The sequence below is a fragment of the Cajanus cajan genome, chromosome 10, assembly GCF_000230855.2.
Source record: "Cajanus cajan strain Asha chromosome 10, NIPB_CcT2T_4, whole genome shotgun sequence".
NCBI lineage: Eukaryota > Viridiplantae > Streptophyta > Magnoliopsida > Fabales > Fabaceae > Cajanus > Cajanus cajan.
The window spans coordinates 50,374,410-50,393,144 of record NC_138526.1 but is presented as its reverse complement, the minus strand read 5'-3'; the positions used below and the strand labels follow the sequence as shown (position 1 = coordinate 50,393,144).

Genomic DNA, 18,735 nt, shown 5'->3' with positions numbered 1-18,735 from the left:
CTGGGCGTGAGAATCCTTGGGAGTCTCTGCCTTGTGGGCACTGGACACGATTTGAATTGCGCTGGGCGCGAGACTAGGGGAGGTCTCTGCCTTCCCTGCGCTAGGTGTTGGGTTAGGTGCGCCGGGCGCATGAGACTCCTTAGAGTCTCTGCCTGGCCTTCACTGGACGCAATTGGTATTGCGCCAAGTGAGAGAGAGTCTTGGGTTCTCTGGCTGAGTCCCGCCGGGTGCGGGCACACCTGCGCTGGGCGTGCTGGCCCCCTGGTGCTCTCTAGTTGCGCTGCACTGGGCGCAGCCACGTGTGCGCCGGGCGCGGAGATGAGATTGTTGTGTATGATGATTTATGTTGAGTTGGATTAAATGATGTCTAGTAGATAATGTTGTTGTTGATATTGAATTGTGTCTGGTGAATGTGTTGAGCAGTGGTGTTGTGTTGTAGATGATATGTTGAGCTGTGAAGCTGATGTGTAGAGTTGTATAGATGTATAGTTGCGTTGAGTTGCAAGTTAATATGTTGAGTTGTATAGTTGTGTTGTGTTGGAATGTTGATGTGAGTTGTTGTAGGCCGCAAGGCTGAGTTGTTGTAGGCCGTAAGGCTGAGTTGATGTAGGCCGAAAGGCTGAGTTGTTGTAGGAGATCTCCGAGTTGATATGCGTGACGACGCATTGAATGCTTATTGATGATCATGTTGAAAACCAGCGGAATGTATGTTGATGCAGTGTTGATAATTGTAGTTTTTATATTTCCTAAACCTTTATATATGTTGTTCCTTTTTATGCTAGCTTACCCTTTGTGTTTCCATGTGGTTGGACTGCTATGATTGTACTATGTACGGGAGCAGAGCAGGGATAGATGCTGGATAGTGATGAGTCGGCAGCTGATAGATGGAGCTGACTTCTATGGATATTTTGTTGTTTTGGTCACTTGGCATAGTGACTTTTAATGTAATTCTTGTATTTCATACCCTAACTCTAGTCGGACTCGGGACATATGTATATACTTATATTCTAGACTCTATATTTATATACTTGTTCTATTCTGTCTAGTGTTTCCAGTGTGTCATGGTGGTGAGTGTAGTGGTCAGCCGGGTCGTTACACTTTAGTGGTATTAGAGCAGGTCGAGTCTAGTGGACACTCTTTGGGGGTGGTTCCTTTAGGCTTTTGTTGTGTTAACTCTATGTTGTGCCGTCTTGTTGTGTTGTTTGCTGTGTTGATTGGTGTGATGAACTGTTGTGTTGATAATTGTTGTTTGGTTGAGTGGTAGTGTACTAAATATATTGTTATTTTTGTAGACGATGACTAGAACCAACGAACAGATAGCCCGTGCCATGAAGATTATGGCTATGGCTATGCAGCAGCAAAATGTATATTTTGCTAGGATGGAAGCTGAAAGAGTTGCAGCTGGTGCAGCAAGACCCACGGGGTCACAGGAGAGCTAGGACCTGGTTGAGTTCCGAAAGTGTCATCCCCCACAGTTTACGGGTGAAGCGGATCCAGAGGTAGCTGACCGCTGGATACGTGAGTTAGAGAAGATTTTTAATGTTCTGGGGTGTTCTCCAGAGAGAAGGTTGACATATGCTGTGTATATGCTGGTGGGAGAAGTCGAGCATTGGTGGATAAATACTTGCCAGATGCTTGCTGCTAGGGGAGTTATAGTGAATTGGGAGTGTTTTAGGACCGTGTTTATGGAGAAATATTATCTGGAGAGCGTGAGGCACGCCAAGGAGGCCGAGTTTCTGCGATTACATCAGGGTGGGTTGTTTGTATCAGAGTATGCATTGAGGTTCGAGCACTTGGCTCGTTTTTATTCACAGGCTATTTCTGAAGCCTGGAAGTGCAAAAAATTTGCTAAGGGGCTGAAGTATGAGTTGAAGAAGGTGGTGGTGCCTATGGCCATCACCGAGTTTCCTGTCTTAGTAGAGAAAGCAAAGATTGTAGAAAGGTTAGAAGGGAGTAACCGAGTGATCAGAGCTGCGGAGGGACCAGCTAGGTCCAAGAGAGGAAGTGGAAGTCAGGGGAAGCCGTATGATAGGCCCCAGCCATAACAAAGGGGTCCTGTTATTAGGCAACCTGCTAAGACTATCAGAGGAGGAGGACAGGGTGGAGGTGCTGCCCTTAGGTGTTACAGATGTGGTGGATCCCATTTGATCAGGGATTGTCCACACACTGAGAGCAGGTGTTTTAGATGTCAGTAGATAGGCCATGTGTCTTTCAACTGCCCCACCAGGAGTAGACCGGAGAGGAGTACACAGAGAAGTGATGCACAGAGAGCTGATACTCAGAGGAGTAGTGTACAGAGGACCGAGACTCAGAGGGGTGACAGACCCACTACAGCTGGTAGGGTGTTCGCTTTGACTGGTGCTGAGGCTTCAACTTCTTCTGACCTAGTGAAGGGGAAGGGCAAGGCTGCTGGTAAGGATGTGATGCTTTTGTTTGACTCTGGGGTTTCCCATTCTTTTATTTCCTATGCATGTGTTGCTATGTTGGGAGTGCCTGTGTGTGATTTGGGGTTGAGACTGCTAGTGTCGACGCCCGCTTCTGCTTCAGTAGTCGCTTCTGAGCTGTGTGCTTGCTGTCCCATTGTTATAAATGGGAAGAAGTACAAGGTAAACTTGATTTGTTTGCCTTTGGTTGATATTGACATAATCTTGGGGATGGATTGGTTATCTGCCAATCGTATTCTTATAGATTGTGCCAATAGACGGTTGATCTTTCCATAGGAGGAAGATGATTTGTTGATTTCAGCTGGTCAAGCTGAATCATGGTTGCGGGATGGAGCAGAGTGTTGTCTTCTGCTAGCTATGATGAGTGTGGAGACTGAAAGGGTCATTTCTGAGATAAATGTGGTGAGAGACTTCGCTGAAGTATTTCCTGATGAGGTGCCTGGGTTGCCTCCTGTAAGGGAGATGGAGTTTGGCATTGATCTAGTTCCAGGTGTGGGGCCAGTGTTGGTGGCTCCCTATAGGATGGCTCCTGCCGAGCTGATTGAGTTGAAAGGTCAGTTGGAGGACCTATTAGCAAAATAGTTGGTGCGGCCGAGCGTTTCACTGTGGGGTGCTCCTGTGTTGTTGGTGAAGAAGAAGGATAGGGGTAGTCACCTTTGTGTGGATTACCGGCACTTGAACAAGTTGACCATTAAGAACAAATATCCTCTTCCCTGGATAGATGACTTGATGGATCAGCTAAGAGGAGCATCGGTATTTTCTAAGATCGATTTGAGGTCAGACTATCACTAGATTAGGGTGAAGGAGGGTGACATACCGAAGACTGCTTTCAGGACTAGGTATGGTCACTATGAGTATGTCGTGATGTCGTTTGGTGTGACCAACGCCCCCGCAGTGTTCATGGATTACATGAACAGGATCTTCCGACCGTTCTTGGATAAATTTGTGGTGGTGTTTATTGATGATATCTTGGTTTATTCAAGAACCCGGGAGGAGCATGGAGAGCATTTGAAAATGGTGCTGGAGGTTTTGAAGGCGAAGCAACTGTATGCTAAGCTTTCTAAATGCGAGTTCTGGTTGGATGAAGTGAAGTTCTTGGGCCACGTGATTTCAGCTGAGGGGATTGCTGTTGATCCGGTTAAGGTGGAGTCGGTGCTGCAGTGGGAGCGTCCGAGGACTGTCACTGATATTCAAAGCTTTATGGGATTGGTGGGCTACTATCGTCGGTTCATTGAAGGATTCTCTAGAATAGTAGCACCTCTGACCCAGTTGACGAGGAAGGAGCAACCGTTCATTTGGATAGATGCCTGTGAGCGGAGTTGAAGAGGAGTTGAAGAGGAGGTTAACTACTTCCCTGGTGTTGGTGTTGCCAGATCCTGGTGAGCCCTTTGATGTGTATTGTGATGCTTCTCACCAGGGTCTTGGGTGTGTATTGATGCAACATGGGAAAGTGGTGGCCTATGCTTCAAGGAAACTGAAGAACCATGAGAGGAATTATCCCACTCATGACTTGGAGTTGGCAGCTATTGTTTTTTCCTTGAAGATATGGAGACATTATTTGTATGGAGCTCGGTTCAGCATCTTTAGTGATCACAAGAGTTTGAAGTATTTGTTTGATCAGAAGGAGCTGAACATGAGGTAGAGACGGTGGATGGAGTTTCTGAAGGACTATGACTTCTAGTTGATGTATCATCCTGGTAAGGCCAATGTTGTGGCGGACGCGTTGAGTAGGAAATCCATCCACATGTCGAGCATGATGGTGAGGGAGTTGGAACTGATTGAGAAATTTCAAGATTTGAACCTTGGTGTGGAGTTAGCTCAGGATCACATTAGTTGTGGGACAATCACCATAACTAATGAGTTCTTGAGGCAGGTTGGACTTAAGCAATTGCAAGATGCTGAGTTGGTGAAACTTCTTGGGTTGCTGGGTACCGAGAAGGCCGTTGGCTTCAAACTGGGAGAAGATGGAATCTTGAGGTTCAAGGGTAGAGTCTGCCTACCGCAGGATGCTGAGCTGAAGAAAGCTGTGTTGGAAGAAGGCCACAAGAGTAGACTTAGCATACATCCGGGTATGACTAAGATGTACCAAGACCTCAGGAAGACTTTCTGGTGGCCTGACATGAAGAGGGAGATAGCTGAGTATGTGGCGGCTTGTCTGACTTATCAGAAGGCAAAGGTGGAGCATCAGAAGCCGAGTGGGTTGATGCAGCAGATGGAGATTTCGGAGTGGAAGTGGGATAGCATTACCATGGATTTCATTGTTGGGTTGTCTAGGTCAGCTAGGAATAGTGATGCTATCTGGGTGATTGTAGACCGGTTGTCCAAGTGCGCACACTTTTTACCTGTCAACATCAAGTGGTCCTTGGAGAAGCTGACACAGTTGTATGTGAGGGAGATAGTACGGTTGCATGGGGTGCCTTCCAGTATTATTTCAGATAGAGATCCGAGGTTCACTTCCAGATTTTTGGCAGAGTCTACACCAAGCCTTAGGCACGAAGTTGAAGTTGAGCTCTGCTTATCATCCACAAACGGATGGTCAGTCAGAAAGGACAATCCAGTCCTTGGAGGATCTGCTTAGGGCTTGTGTGTTAGACTACTTGGGTAGCTGGGAGGAGGTCCTACCGTTTGTTGAGTTCACCTACAACAACAGTTTTCACGCAAGCATTGGGATGGCGCCATTCGAAGCGTTGTATGGCAGGATATGTAGGACTCCTCTGTGCTGGTACCAAGATGGTGAGTCAGTGGTGGTAGGTCCGGAGTTAATCCTACAGACCACTGAGAAAGTGAAGATGATTCAGGAAAAGATGAAGACTGCTCAGAGTAGGCAGAAGTCGTATGCTGACAAGAGAAGGAAGCCTCTGGAATTTGCTGAAGGGGAGCATGTGTTTTTGAAGGTGACTCTGACTTCTGGTGTGGGTAGAGCACTGAAAGCAAGGAAGTTGACACTGAGGTTCGTGGGTCCCTATCAGATCATACAGCGTGTGGGTGTTGAGATTTCCGTTGAAGTACTTTTATTTATAATTATAGATTAGGTTACTTCCCTCAACGGACTCAAACACGGCAAGTATACCGGCCGTACAAGTAGTAAAAATATCGTATCCACAGGGATTAGAAGGTAATATAAGCATTTATTGACTATTCGTGACTAAAGAATAATTCCAATTTCATAGTTTGTGCAGTGAATGCCAAGTTGTGACTATTGGAATGAAAGCTGTAAATAAATATTGTTTTATGAGTGGAAAAGGTAAGGAATGGTATTGTGGTAATGTGAGGTTGTGGGGATCAGATTTCACCGAACGTGACACTAATGTATCCTTAATCTCTTGTTGAATTCATTGCCTAGTCAATCCTAATTTTACTCAGACCTAATTCCTTAGAGAAAGAGCCTAGGTGCAAAATATTGAATATCAATCCCTTGAGTACTCAATACCTCCACCTGCATTACCAGTTAGGGTTTTAAGACTACTAATGGGTCAAGCCCTATCCCTAGGTACAATTCCCACTAGGCATAAGTTCATAACTAGTTTCAAGGATATTTCCCAATACTCAATGAAACCTTAAATCATGCAAAGGGTAATCAAGCCAAAGCAAGCATTAAGCATGGAATCATACACAACAAGGAATGAAACAAAACATATGCATCATTAAACACAAAGGGATTACAATAGAGTTTGTTGGTTACATCAAAACCCCAATACAATGGATAGAACCTCTCAAAACAAAGAGGGGAAAACTAAAATAGAGATGGAAGAGGAAAGGAAGAACCGAAGGAAAGACCCACACACGAACGGCTTCAAGCTCCGAGAATCCCTTCTACAGCTCCCAAAACGCGCCCAATGTGTGAATGAGGGAGAAAACCCTCGAACTTTTCCTTTTATGCAGCCTGAGGAGACAGATTAGGGTTATTGCGCCCGGCGCGTTACACTTCGCGCCCGGCGCGGGCTTCCCCTGATGCTCAATGTGCTCTCGGCCTTGAATTGCGCCCGGCGCAATTATAAATTGCGCCCGGCGCGATTGCCTGCTCTGCTCCTTAATTCTTTGATTTCCACTCCTTTGGCCTTGTTATCCTCAATTCTCTACTTGAATACCTGCATATACAAAATAAACCAAAATGAGAACAATTATATTGCAATGATACAAAGAATGGAAGAATTTGCTCATTAAATCTTGTATAAGTCTCATCCAAAAAGAGGTAAAATTGAGACTTAACAACTCCCCCAAACTTAGAACCTTGCTTGTCCTCAAGCAAAAGGTAATTAATCTAGCGGATAACAAGTAATGCAAGTGAGTCAATTTCTACATCCTAGTTCACTTGTATCTTCTTTTCGCAAGCATGAACCTCAGATGAATTTCCAATCACAATTATTGCAATAGAACATGACAAGGTGCAAACAAAGGTTTCAAAAGAGATTAAAGAGCTGAGAAGAGTAATGACTATCTGTGTATGCATCCTCACTAGGAAAATGTTTCTCTCTATGCACACTAGTGTATCAGGGTGAGTGTTTCTCTCTAGTCTACTACTCACGCCACATAATTCAACTTTGTTCTTCGTTTCCAAATGAAACCAGTGGTAAAACAAATGCAGGCACTTATCACAAGGTCTTTATTAGGGCAATCTGGGTCAAGCAGGGTCAAGCGGGTAGCAGTTTTATGGTTTTTCAAAGATTGAAGGTGCTATAGCTTAAGAGAGCAAATAAGATTTTACAATGATGTCCCTCTCCATACCCCATTACAACAATTAAGCACATGCCCTTTACCCGATCCAAACCATTAGCCTTTATGAGATGCATATTTACATTTTTGCATCTTAATATTTTTGTTTTTGTTTTGCTTTGTTTTTCTCTCTTTTTTTTTTTTTTTTTTTTTTTTTTTTTTTTTTTAATGGCTGACCACATACTTTCTTCTTCCCAAAATTTCCATTCTTCAACTCCCCCAAACTTATTTGATGTTATCAGTTTGCTCTCTTAACCAAAGCAAGGGTTATGGTTAATTTTTCTATGGTTTGGGATTAGTGGAAGGTGTGGTGTTTAGGCTTATGAAGGTTTGGGTCAAGTGAAAAGTGGGGATGGCTTTTTGGCTTAGATGGTTAACAAAATATGGAGATGTGAATGCCTTGATCATATAAGTGCACAACATAAGCAAACCACCAGGGAAACTCAAGCAAAGTCTATCATGCAACCTGAGCGTAGTTCACTCATCAGTGTTTAGGCTCAAACCTCACCCGGCTGTGCATCCACAAACTATCAAACTCAGCTCAGTTCTATGATCAACATTGAAACCCGTATGCAACTAGTCATGAACTAAAGATCTAATGTGGCTTGAAAACGTCTAAGGTACATACACTATATACATCAAGCAAACTACAATCCAGAATCAACCACAAGCAAAGCAAGTATCAACAAGATCAAAAACCATGCTAAAGCAGCATATTCACAAAAACAACCAACAAAGTAATCACCAAAAAGAAATGGATATATAAAATAAGGTTCTGGGACTAAAACAGTTAAATAACTACAACTGAAAAACAGAAAAATTAAATGACAACAAATAATAAAACTAAAAATGGTCCAAGGCCAGCTCAATCGGCATCATCATGGGCCTGGTCATCATCCGCAGCTCCTGGGTCAGCTCCACCCTCCTCAGCAGCACCTCCAGAAGCTCCACCCCCCCAAAAGAAAGGAGCCTGGTCCCCAGGCCACCCTGTGTAAGCGTGATAGTCAGCGGAGGTGGGGAACTGGTAGTCGGGGGCAGAGTGCAGTGTGAATCTCCTGAAGGCATCAAACATGAAGGTCTGTCCGCGGTGGAGTGATGCCATCTGGCCCTCGTGCCTCTGCATGAAAGTATCCAGGCGGTCCTCCTGGCGCTGCATGAATGTGGCCATGCGACCCTCCAAGGCGTCAAAACGCTGATGGAAAGTGAGTGGAGGGTCGGAGGCAGCAGCATCATCCATGGGGACGTCATCCTGGGGCTCAGCCATATGAATAGGCTCGGGGGCAGGGGCTGCTGCTGGCGCTCGGTCCTGGCAATAGGCAGATATGTATCTGCTGTCAATGGCCCTGCCAGGACCCTCAAATGGTGGCGAGTGGACATCCACACCTGCCAACTGGCATAACTGGGTGATGAGGGATGGATGTCCTAGTGCTGACCCCGGTGCGGAGTTGGCGCAGCCAGCTATCTCCATGCAAATGATGGCCCCCAGATCCACGGTCCGCCGAGTCATGATACAATACATAAGCATGGACCGGGTCCAGTGTAGGTCAGAAACGTGGGAGCACGGGAGAATGTTGGCATGCACCAAAGCTGACCAAATGCGAGCCACCAAAAGAAGATCTCTGCGTTTCACATGCAGAGGTAGCTGAGCTCGGTTCCTATGGAACCCACGTCCTGGCATACAAATGGCAGCCTCGACCACAGCAGGATCCATCGCAGTGTGGTTGTAGTTGCCATACTCGTTTTGCTCATCATCCCTCAATGTGGTCCCCAAAAATTCCTTGATCGTCCGAGCATCAAAGGGGACATGCACACCCCTAACATAACTGGTGAATGGGGCAAGCCCCTCCTGTCGCAGAGCGTTAGTGTAAAACTTCTTGACCACAGCTATGTTAGCCGGAAGTGGATAAGAGCCGAGCGTTCCCCATCGACGTCGGCGCATCTCTGCTTGAAATTCAGGGGCCTCGCCTGGCTCTAACTCGACCCTTCTCTCAAGAATAAATTTCTTTGCACTCACCGACTCAAAGTGCTTTTCATTGCGTTCTGTGAGGAAGATATCAGAATAAGGTCGAGATGGTTTACGCGGAGTTTGCCCTGATTTGCTCTGACGCGGGCGTTTGCTGGAAGATGCCATCTGTAGAAATTAAACAATAGAAATCCCAGGCAGACAGAATGAGTATAAAAATATATACGGATGACCAGTGCATTTTACCGAAGAGGAAACTAGCCCTAGACTGGAAATGGAATTTAAAACAGAACTAAAAACACCTAAAATATGGGTTTCAGAGGGGAATTGCGCCGGGCTTAGCAATTCATGCGCCTGGCGCAGAGAGTGTAGAAAGCTCTCTGGAAGCGCGTGCGCTGGGCGCAAAACATAATTGCGCCGGGCGCATGCAATAGTGTGCACTCTCTGGAACCAATTGCGCTGGGCGCAAAAATAAATTACGCCGGGCGCGAGTACGCGTGTTCAGAAAAAGGGCCAGAACGGGCTGTTCCAAGATCAGAACGGCCGTTCTTAAATTCGAAACGGGCCGTTCTGGAAATGGAACAGGGCGTTCTTAAATTCGAAACGGGCCGTTCTGGAAATGGAACAGGGCGTTCCAATGTCCAAAACGGGCCGTTCTGGAAATGGAACAGGGCGTTCCAAAGTCCAAAACGGGCCGTTCTGGAACCAGAACGGGCCGTTTCGCAGCTTCGGCCCTGGGTACCGCGCCTGGCATGGTTGCACCCCAAAATAACACCCCAAAAATCCCAAAAAGAAGAGGAAAAATGCAAAACAAGCAAGAAAAGATTGAGTGTGAACCTACTGGAGGTGGAGTGCGTGGAGGGAGAAGGAAAACCGCGTGCCCTTGAGGTGGAGATGAGTAGGGGAAGTGGAGTTGAGAGAGAGTTGAGAAAAACTGAGTGAAATGAGAAACGTGGGTGAGGAAGTTGAGTTAAGGCATTCGCGCGGTCGCGCCGGGCGTGAAATTACCCACGCCGGGCGCCATATCAGTAAAAATCAAAGGTTTGCCCTTTCTGGTGTGATGCCGGGCGTGGCAGATGGTAAGCCCGGCGCAATTAATGCTCCAACCTTCCAGTGGTCAATGCGCTATACGCGCCGGGCTTGGCTAACCCCTGGAACACCTAACCATTAATGCGCCCGGCACGCCAATAAATGTGCCGGGCGTGGTCGTTCCAGTGCTACAATGAAGTTTAGGCCGGGCGCAAAAATAAATTGCGCCCGGCGTGAGTCTTGACAGAGACCACAATGCTCTAGGTGCGCTGGGCGTGGATAAGACAAGCCCGGCGTGATTAACTCTTAAGCTTTCACCTAGGTTTTTCACTCCTCACACTCCTCACAAATTCAACTTAAATCTATCCACTCAAGCATGATTCACACACTCAACACAGAATATCAAACACAAACAACACAATACAACATACATATCATAGAACATAAATATCCACACAACAAGTCCTAGAACCAGTAATACAAACAATTATAACACAACAATAAACAATAAAAATTAAAAATAATAAGTAACTGCAAAACACATAAAAACAAAGTTCAGATCTCTGGGTTGCCTCCCAGGAAGCGCTTGTTTACTGTCCCGAGCCTGACAAGAAGAGACCTCAAGGGTCTCTAAAAGAAAGGATACAGCAAAGTCTTTCGACCTCTTCACCCAAGTAGGGTTTCAACCGCTGTCCATTCACAACCCAACTTCTTTGTGCCTCAGGATCTTCAATTTCTATGGCACCATAGGGTTTCACCTCCTTAACTCTGAAAGGGCCAGACCACTTTGATCTCAGTTTTCCAGGAAAGAGTTTGAACCTGGAATTGAACAGAAGCACAGACTGGCCTGCCCTGAACTCTCTCTTCAGAATTCTCTTGTCATGATAGCTTTTGACCTTCTCCTTGTAGAGCTTAGATGATTCATAGGCTTGGAGCCTCAATTCATCAAGAGCATGCAGCTCCAGCTTCCTCTTCTCACCGGTGCTGAGAGGATCAAAATTCAACAGCTTCAAAGCCCAATAAGCTTTGTGCTCCAGTTCCACAGGAAGATGGCAAGCTTTTCCATACACCAACTGAAATGGAGTGAGACCAATTGGAGATTTGAAGGCGGTTCTATAAGCCCATAGAGCTTCATCAAGCTTTGTAGACCAGTCCTTCCTTGAAGCTGAAACAGTCTTTTCCAGAATCCTCTTGATCTCTCTGTTAGAGACCTCAGCTTGCCCATTGGTTTGAGGGTGATAGGCGGTGGCAACCTTATGATGGACTCCATAATGTTCTAGAGCCCTCTCCAATTGAGTATTGCAGAAGTGTGTACCTCCATCACTGATAAGTACCCTGGGGGTACCAAATCTGCTGAATATGTGCTTCTTGAGGAACTTCACCACTGTTTTGCCATCCGCCTTGGGTGTAGCAATGGCTTCAACCCATTTTGAGACATAGTCCACTGCCACGAGAATATACTCATTTGTGAAGGACGAAGGCAGTGGACCAACAAAATCTATGCCCCAGCAATCAAACACCTCAACTTCCTGCATGTTCTGTAAGGGCATCTCATGCTTCCTTGTGATTCCTCCGGCCCTTTGACAACTGTCACACTGCTTGGTGTGACTATGGGCATCTTTAAAGAGTGTTGGCCAATAGAATCCAGATTGAAGCACCTTGGCAGCTGTCCTCTCTCCATTGAAATGACCTCCATAGGGGGAGTTGTGACAGTGCCACAAAATACTCTTGGCCTCCTCTCTTGAGACACACCTCCTCAATAGGCCATCTGCACCAATCTTGAACAAGTGAGGGTCATCCCAAACGTAGTAGGTAGCATCACGGAGGAACTTCTTTTTCTGGTGCCATGTGAAATCTTCAGGGATTACTCCAGCTGCCTTGAAGTTTGCCAGGTCAGCAAACCAGGGTCGCTCTTGCACCATGAACAGCTTCTCATCAGGAAATTCCTCCAAGATATCCCTCTCCTTCAGGGTCACCTCATCATTTATGAGCCTTGAGAGGTGATCAGCAACCAGATTCTCCTTGCCACTCTTATCTCTTATCTCCAAATCAAACTCTTGAAGCAGAAGAATCCACCTAATGAGTCTTGGCTTGGAATCCGGTTTGGTGAGTAAGTACTTAATGGCTGCATGATCTGTGAACACAACCACTTTGGAACCAATCAAATAGGACCGAAACTTTTCCAATGCAAACACTATGGCTAGCAACTCTTTTTCAGTAGTGGCATAATTGATTTGTGCCTCATTTAAAACCTTGCTAGCATAGTGAATGGCATGAAAAATTTTAGTCCTTCTTTGGCCTAAGACTGCCCCAACCGCATAATCACTAGCATCACACATGAGTTCAAAATCCAGTTTCCAATCTGGTGCAGTGATTATGGGTGCAGAGGTGAGTCTAGCCTTCAAAGCTTCAAAAGCCTTCATACAAGAATCATTAAAACAAAAAGGAGTGTCTTTGTTTAGGAGATTGCTCAGGGGTTTGGCTATCATTGAAAAATCTTTTATAAAGCGCCTGTAAAAGCCAGCATGCCCTAAGAAACTCCTAATACCTTTGACATTGATGGGTGGAGGAAGTTTTTCTATTACCTCCACTTTGGCTGGGTCAACTTCAATGCCCTTGTGAGAAATCTTGTGCCCCAGAACTATCCCCTCGGTCACCATGAAATGGCATTTTTCCCAGTTGAGTATAAGGTTGGTCTCCAAGCATCTTCTAAGCACCACTTCAAGATTAGTCAGGCATTCGTCAAATGAAGACCCGAACACGGAGAAATCGTCCATGAAGACCTCAATGCTCTTCTCCACCAGGTCGGAGAATATAGCTAGCATGCATCGTTGAAATGTTGCAGGAGCATTGCACAATCCAAATGGCATCTTCCGATAAGCAAAGATACCAAAAGGACAAGTGAAAGCGGTCTTCTCCTGATCTTCCGGATCCACCACAATCTGGTTGTAACCTGAATACCCATCAAGAAAGCAATAATAAGCTTGACCAGCTAATCTCTCAAGCATCTGATCCATGAATGGGAGTGGGAAATGATCCTTCCTGGTAGCCTTATTTAGCTTCCTATAATCAATACACATTCTCCACCCCGTGACCGTTCTAGAAGGAATCAGCTCGTTCTTCTCATTCCGAACCACTGTCATGCCACCCTTCTTTGGAACTACTTGCACAGGGCTCACCCATGCACTATCAGAAATAGGGTAGATCATGCCGGCATCTAACAGCTTAATCACTTCCTTCTTCACCACCTCTTTCATCACAGGATTAAGCCTCCTCTGTGGTTGAGCAACCGGCTTGTACTCATCCTCCATAAATATTTTATGCATGCAATAGGCTGGGCTAATTCCCTTGAGATCAGAAATAGACCAACCAATTGCCCCTTGGTAAAACTTCAGAACTCTCACAAGTTTCTCCTCCTCCAATGGGGATAAGGAGCTACTTATGATAACCGGCTTGCTTCCACCTTCATCTAGAAACACATACTTTAGATGAGAAGGGAGTATCTTCAACTCTAGCTTCGGGGTGATCACCTCCCCATCATCCTTCGAATCTTCCATGTGCACTGAGTCCGGTGTCACCTCCTTATATGAGTCAAGGTTCCTCAAACATGCCTCAACCTCTCTATCTTCTTCTTCATGGAGGTATTCAACCATATTGACTAAGACTTTTTCCAAAGAGTTAGTGAAAGAGATATGCTTCCTGGAGTCTTCAATAAGTTCATCAATGACATCAACCCGGAAGCAACTGCTCTTGTCCTTGGGGTAGTGCATGGCATCAAACACATCAAAGTCAACCTCTTCATCATTCACTCTCACCTTAAGCTTCCCATCATCCACATCAATTAGAACTCTTGCAGTCTTCATGAATGGTCGGCCAAGAATGAGAGGTACATCAACGTCCTCTTCAATATCCATCACCACGAAATCAGCGGGAAATAAGAAACGGTCCACCTTCACCAGAACATCCTCCACAATGCCATGAGGATACTTCACAGATCGATCCGCCAACTGCAAAGTCATGCGAGTAGGCTTCACCTCCAAATCGCCAATCCTCTGAAGCATAGATAAGGGCATGAGATTGATGCTAGCCCCCAAATCAAGCAAAGCCTTCCCAATAGCTAAACTCCCAATAGTGACTGGGAGAGTGAAACTACCAGGGTCCTTGGATTTTGTTGGCAACATCTTCTGAATAATGGCACTACACCCCGCCTCCAATGTAATGGTCTCCTCTTCAAAATACTTTCTCTTCTTGGTGAGGAGCTCTTTCATGAACTTGGCATATGTAGGCATTTGCTCTAATGCCTCGGAGAACGGAATGTTAATTTGCAGGGTCTTGAAAATCTCCAAGAACCGAGCATATTGCCTCTCCTTATCACTTTTTGAAGGTGCATGAGGATACGGTAAGCTCTTGGTGGGTGGCACCTTCACAATATTCCTCTCCTCCATGGGCGCCTTATTCTTTTCTCTACTGATTCTTTCTTTCTCTTTTTCAAGTTCTTTTTCTTTCTCCTTCTTTTTGTCATTTTCAATTTTTTCTTTATTCTCTACAACCGACTCACTTCCCCCTCTCCTTCTCCACACTCCTGGGCCCTCTAAGATGATCTCTTCATCAACACTATCATCATCATCTTTGCCTGTGTCATTCTTCTCCTTGCTCTCATCATTCTTCTCGCTCTCCTTCACCACAAACTCCCGACCACTTCTTGTAGACACTACATTCAAGTGCCCCTTCGGGTTTTGTTCAGTGTTGGCTGAGAAAGAACCTTTATGCTGCTCTGCTAGCTGCTTTGCTATTTGCCCCACCTGTATCTCCAAATTTTTAATTGAGGCATCAGTGTTCTTTTGGTTGGACATAGACAGTTGCATGAATTGTTGCAACGTGTCTTCCAACTTGGTGGTTCTCTCATACAAAGGTGAGTATTGGTGTTGATGTGGAGGTCTGCTACTTGATGAAGCATTCATGTCTGGTTTGTTTCCACCATAGTTATTTCTCCACCCCTGATTTGAATTTTGCGGATAGGGATGTTGAGAGAAATTTTGCCGCCCTTGATTCCCCATGTAATTCACTTCTGCACCTTGGGGATCAGAAGATCCGGCACAATAACCATTAGGGTGGTCACCTCCACAAAAATCACATGCCATCACTTGTTGCATAGGAGGAGCATTAGAGTGCATAGCTTGAAGTTGTTGAGGAAGCTTGGCCATCTGTTGATTCAAAGCTTCAATTTGTTGGGAAAGTATCTTGTTTTGAGCCAACACCGCATCTTGAGTACTCAACTCCAAAACTCCTCTCTTGGTTGAAGGACTTCTACCATGCTGGCTCCTGAAGTCTGTGGAAGCCATGGACTCAATGATTGTGATAGCTTCTTCAGCAGTTCTGAACATGACTGACCCTCCAAAAGAAGCGTCCAATATCATCTTGGTTTGAGGTTGTAGCCCATTACAGAAAGTTTGAACTTGAAGCTCCACCTCAAAACCATGATTCGGGCACCTCCTCAACAATGATTTGTACCTCTCCCATGCTTCACATAGTGGCTCATCAGCACCTTGAGCAAAAGTAGCAATAGCAGTTCTGGCTTCAGTGTTCTTAGATGGGGGAAAGAATCTGGCTAAGAATTTGGTCTCCACATCCCTCCAAGTTGTCAGGCTTTGGTTTGGCTGAGAATGAAGCCAAGCCTTAGCCTTACCATTCAGAGAAAATGGAAACAACCTCATGAAAAGTGCCTCTTCATCAGTCCCAGAAACTCCAACTGAACCACACAACTCATAGAAAGTGTAGAGATGAGTGTGTGGGTCTTCATGATCCAGGCCAGAAAATTGATGAGAACTGATAAGCTGTAGCAGTGCAGGCTTCATTTCTGCTAGTTTGTCGTTCATTGTAGGCCTCACAATGCTTGAAAACTCCCTCGGGCTAGTGTAGGTGAAAGTATCACCTATAGTGCGCCTCCGGTTGTGATTGTCATTGTGAGTACCATCTCCACCTTCCATAGTGAACTCAGGAATGTCAGAAACAAAAGCTTCAGGAAACTGAATGGTTGGTTGGCTAACTGGATTTGCTCTAGTCCTCCTTCTCCTCCTATTGCTATTATTCCTCCTTGCCGTGCGTTCAATCTCAGGATCGTTCAACAATGGCTCAGAAGAAACAGTACCTCTAGTTCGGATGGTACCTTGCATACAAGAGAAAACCAAAGACTAGAGTGCACAAGTCAGCCCAAAGAATTAGTTGCTGAAATAGAAATTAGCAATAAAAGTAAAGGAACAAGTCACAAATAGCTATAAATACTAAATCGCCATTCTAATCCCCGGCAACGGCGCCAAAAACTTGTTGAGATTTCCGTTGAAGTACTTTTATTTATAATTATAGATTAGGTTACTTCCCTCAACGGACTCAAACACGGCAAGTATACCGGCCGTACAAGTAGTAAAAATATCGTATCCACAGGGATTAGAAGGTAATATAAGCATTTATTGACTATTCGTGACTAAAGAATAATTCCAATTTCATAGTTTGTGCAGTGAATGCCAAGTTGTGACTATTGGAATGAAAGCTGTAAATAAATATTGTTTTATGAGTGAAAAAGGTAAGGAATGGTATTGTGGTAATGTGAGGTTGTGGGGATCAGATTTCACCGAACGTGACACTAATGTATCCTTAATCTCTTGTTGAATTCATTGCCTAGTCAATCCTAATTTTACTCAGACCTAATTCCTTAGAGAAAGAGCCTAGGTGCAAAATATTGAATATCAATCCCTTGAGTACTCAATACCTCCACCTGCATTACCAGTTAGGGTTTTAAGACTACTAATGGGTCAAGCCCTATCCCTAGGTACAATTCCCACTAGGCATAAGTTCATAACTAGTTTCAAGGATATTTCCCAATACTCAATGAAACCTTAAATCATGCAAAGGGTAATCAAGCCAAAGCAAGCATTAAGCATGGAATCATACACAACAAGGAATGAAACAAAACATATGCATCATTAAACACAAAGGGATTACAATAGAGTTTGTTGGTTACATCAAAACCCCAATACAATGGATAGAACCTCTCAAAACAAAGAGGGGAAAACTAAAATAGAGATGGAAGAGGAAAGGAAGAACCGAAGGAAAGACCCACACACGAACGGCTTCAAGCTCCGAGAATCCCTTCTACAGCTCCCAAAACGCGCCCAATGTGTGAATGAGGGAGAAAACCCTCGAACTTTTCCTTTTATGCAGCCTGAGGAGACAGATTAGGGTTATTGCGCCCGGCGCGTTACACTTCGCGCCCGGCGCGGGCTTCCCCTGATGCTCAATGTGCTCTCGGCCTTGAATTGCGCCCGGCGCAATTATAAATTGCGCCCGGCGCGATTGCCTGCTCTGCTCCTTAATTCTTTGATTTCCACTCCTTTGGCCTTGTTATCCTCAATTCTCTACTTGAATACCTGCATATACAAAATAAACCAAAATGAGAACAATTATATTGCAATGATACAAAGAATGGAAGAATTTGCTCATTAAATCTTGTATAAGTCTCATCCAAAAAGAGGTAAAATTGAGACTTAACAGTGGGTCCGGTTGCCTATCGGTTGGCTTTGCCACCGTCCCTTTCAAACCTGCATGATGTGTTTCATGTCTCCTAGTTGAGAAAGTACGCTCATGACCCGAGTCATGTGGTGGAACTGGACGATGTACAAGTGAAAGAAAATTTGACGTATGAGAAGTTGCCAGTAGCTGTAGTTGATCATAAGCTGAAAGAGTTGAGAGGCAAGTCCATTGCCCTGGTAAAGGTGTTGTGGGATGCAGCTACCGATGAAGCTACTTGGGAGGTGGAACAGCAGTTCAGGGAACGTTACCCGTTTCTATTCCCATGTAAGTCTGTTTTCGGGGACGAAAACTCTTGTTGTTGGGGAAATTGTGAGACCCATAGCTGGTAACACTTTTTCCCCTCCAAACTCTCACTCAAAACCCTCCCTTTTCACTCTCTTTTCCCATCCATTCCCTTTTGGCTAATCTCATTCTTGTTGCTTGGATTCAAGGTACTGAGTAAGTAATCAGGAGCTTGTGGACGCACGGAACTCTTCTTTCATCTTCCTTCACCATCTCTTCCAAGTTTCTCCTTCCTTGTGCCTCCCGGAGCTCGAAAATTTTGAGACCAAGGTAAGGGAAGCTAGTGATTTTCTTCTTTTGTTGTTGTTTTGGCTGTGGATGAGTTCTAGAAACTCATTAGATGCTTATTGATGGTTGAATTCGTGGCTGTGTTGAGTGAGAACTTGTTTTTGGGGGTTTCGGAGTTTTTGAGAAAATCTGGGGAAATCCTTGATTTGTTGTTGCATGTTGAAAAAGGTAGTATTTTTGGGTTCTTGGATGGAAATGTGATAATTTGAACCGATTGCATGTGCCTAGGAAGTTGATTTTTGCAGGTTTTGATGAGATTTTCGAAAGTTGGAGGGTTGCTGCTGAGCTTCGCGTTGAGCGCTGTTCATCGCGCTAGGCGCGTGGCCACCAGGGGACCCCATTTGGCCAAGCTCGCCGGGCGCAATGATGAGTGCGCTGGGCGCGCTTGAGAATGTGGGTCTCTGGTTGGCTCGCGCTGGGCGTGACTTG

General features: G+C 45.2%; 1 protein-coding gene and 1 non-coding gene across 2 annotated transcripts; both read left to right on the top strand.

Moving 5' to 3' along the window:
* Nucleotides 1–1,586: 1,586 nt before the first annotated feature.
* LOC145952537 (uncharacterized) lies at nucleotides 1,587–3,026 on the top strand. Its single transcript, XM_083064920.1, has 3 exons — nucleotides 1,587–2,023; nucleotides 2,228–2,606; nucleotides 2,721–3,026. The coding sequence occupies exons 1-3, from the start codon at nucleotides 1,587–1,589 to the stop codon at nucleotides 3,024–3,026; spliced, it is 1,122 nt and encodes a 373-aa protein (XP_082921046.1).
* A 12,595-nt stretch (nucleotides 3,027–15,621) lies between these two features.
* LOC145952935 (small nucleolar RNA R71) lies at nucleotides 15,622–15,727 on the top strand. The gene has a single exon (XR_014430442.1). It is a non-coding gene; the product is annotated as a small nucleolar RNA R71 (small nucleolar RNA).
* Nucleotides 15,728–18,735: the final 3,008 nt, after the last annotated feature.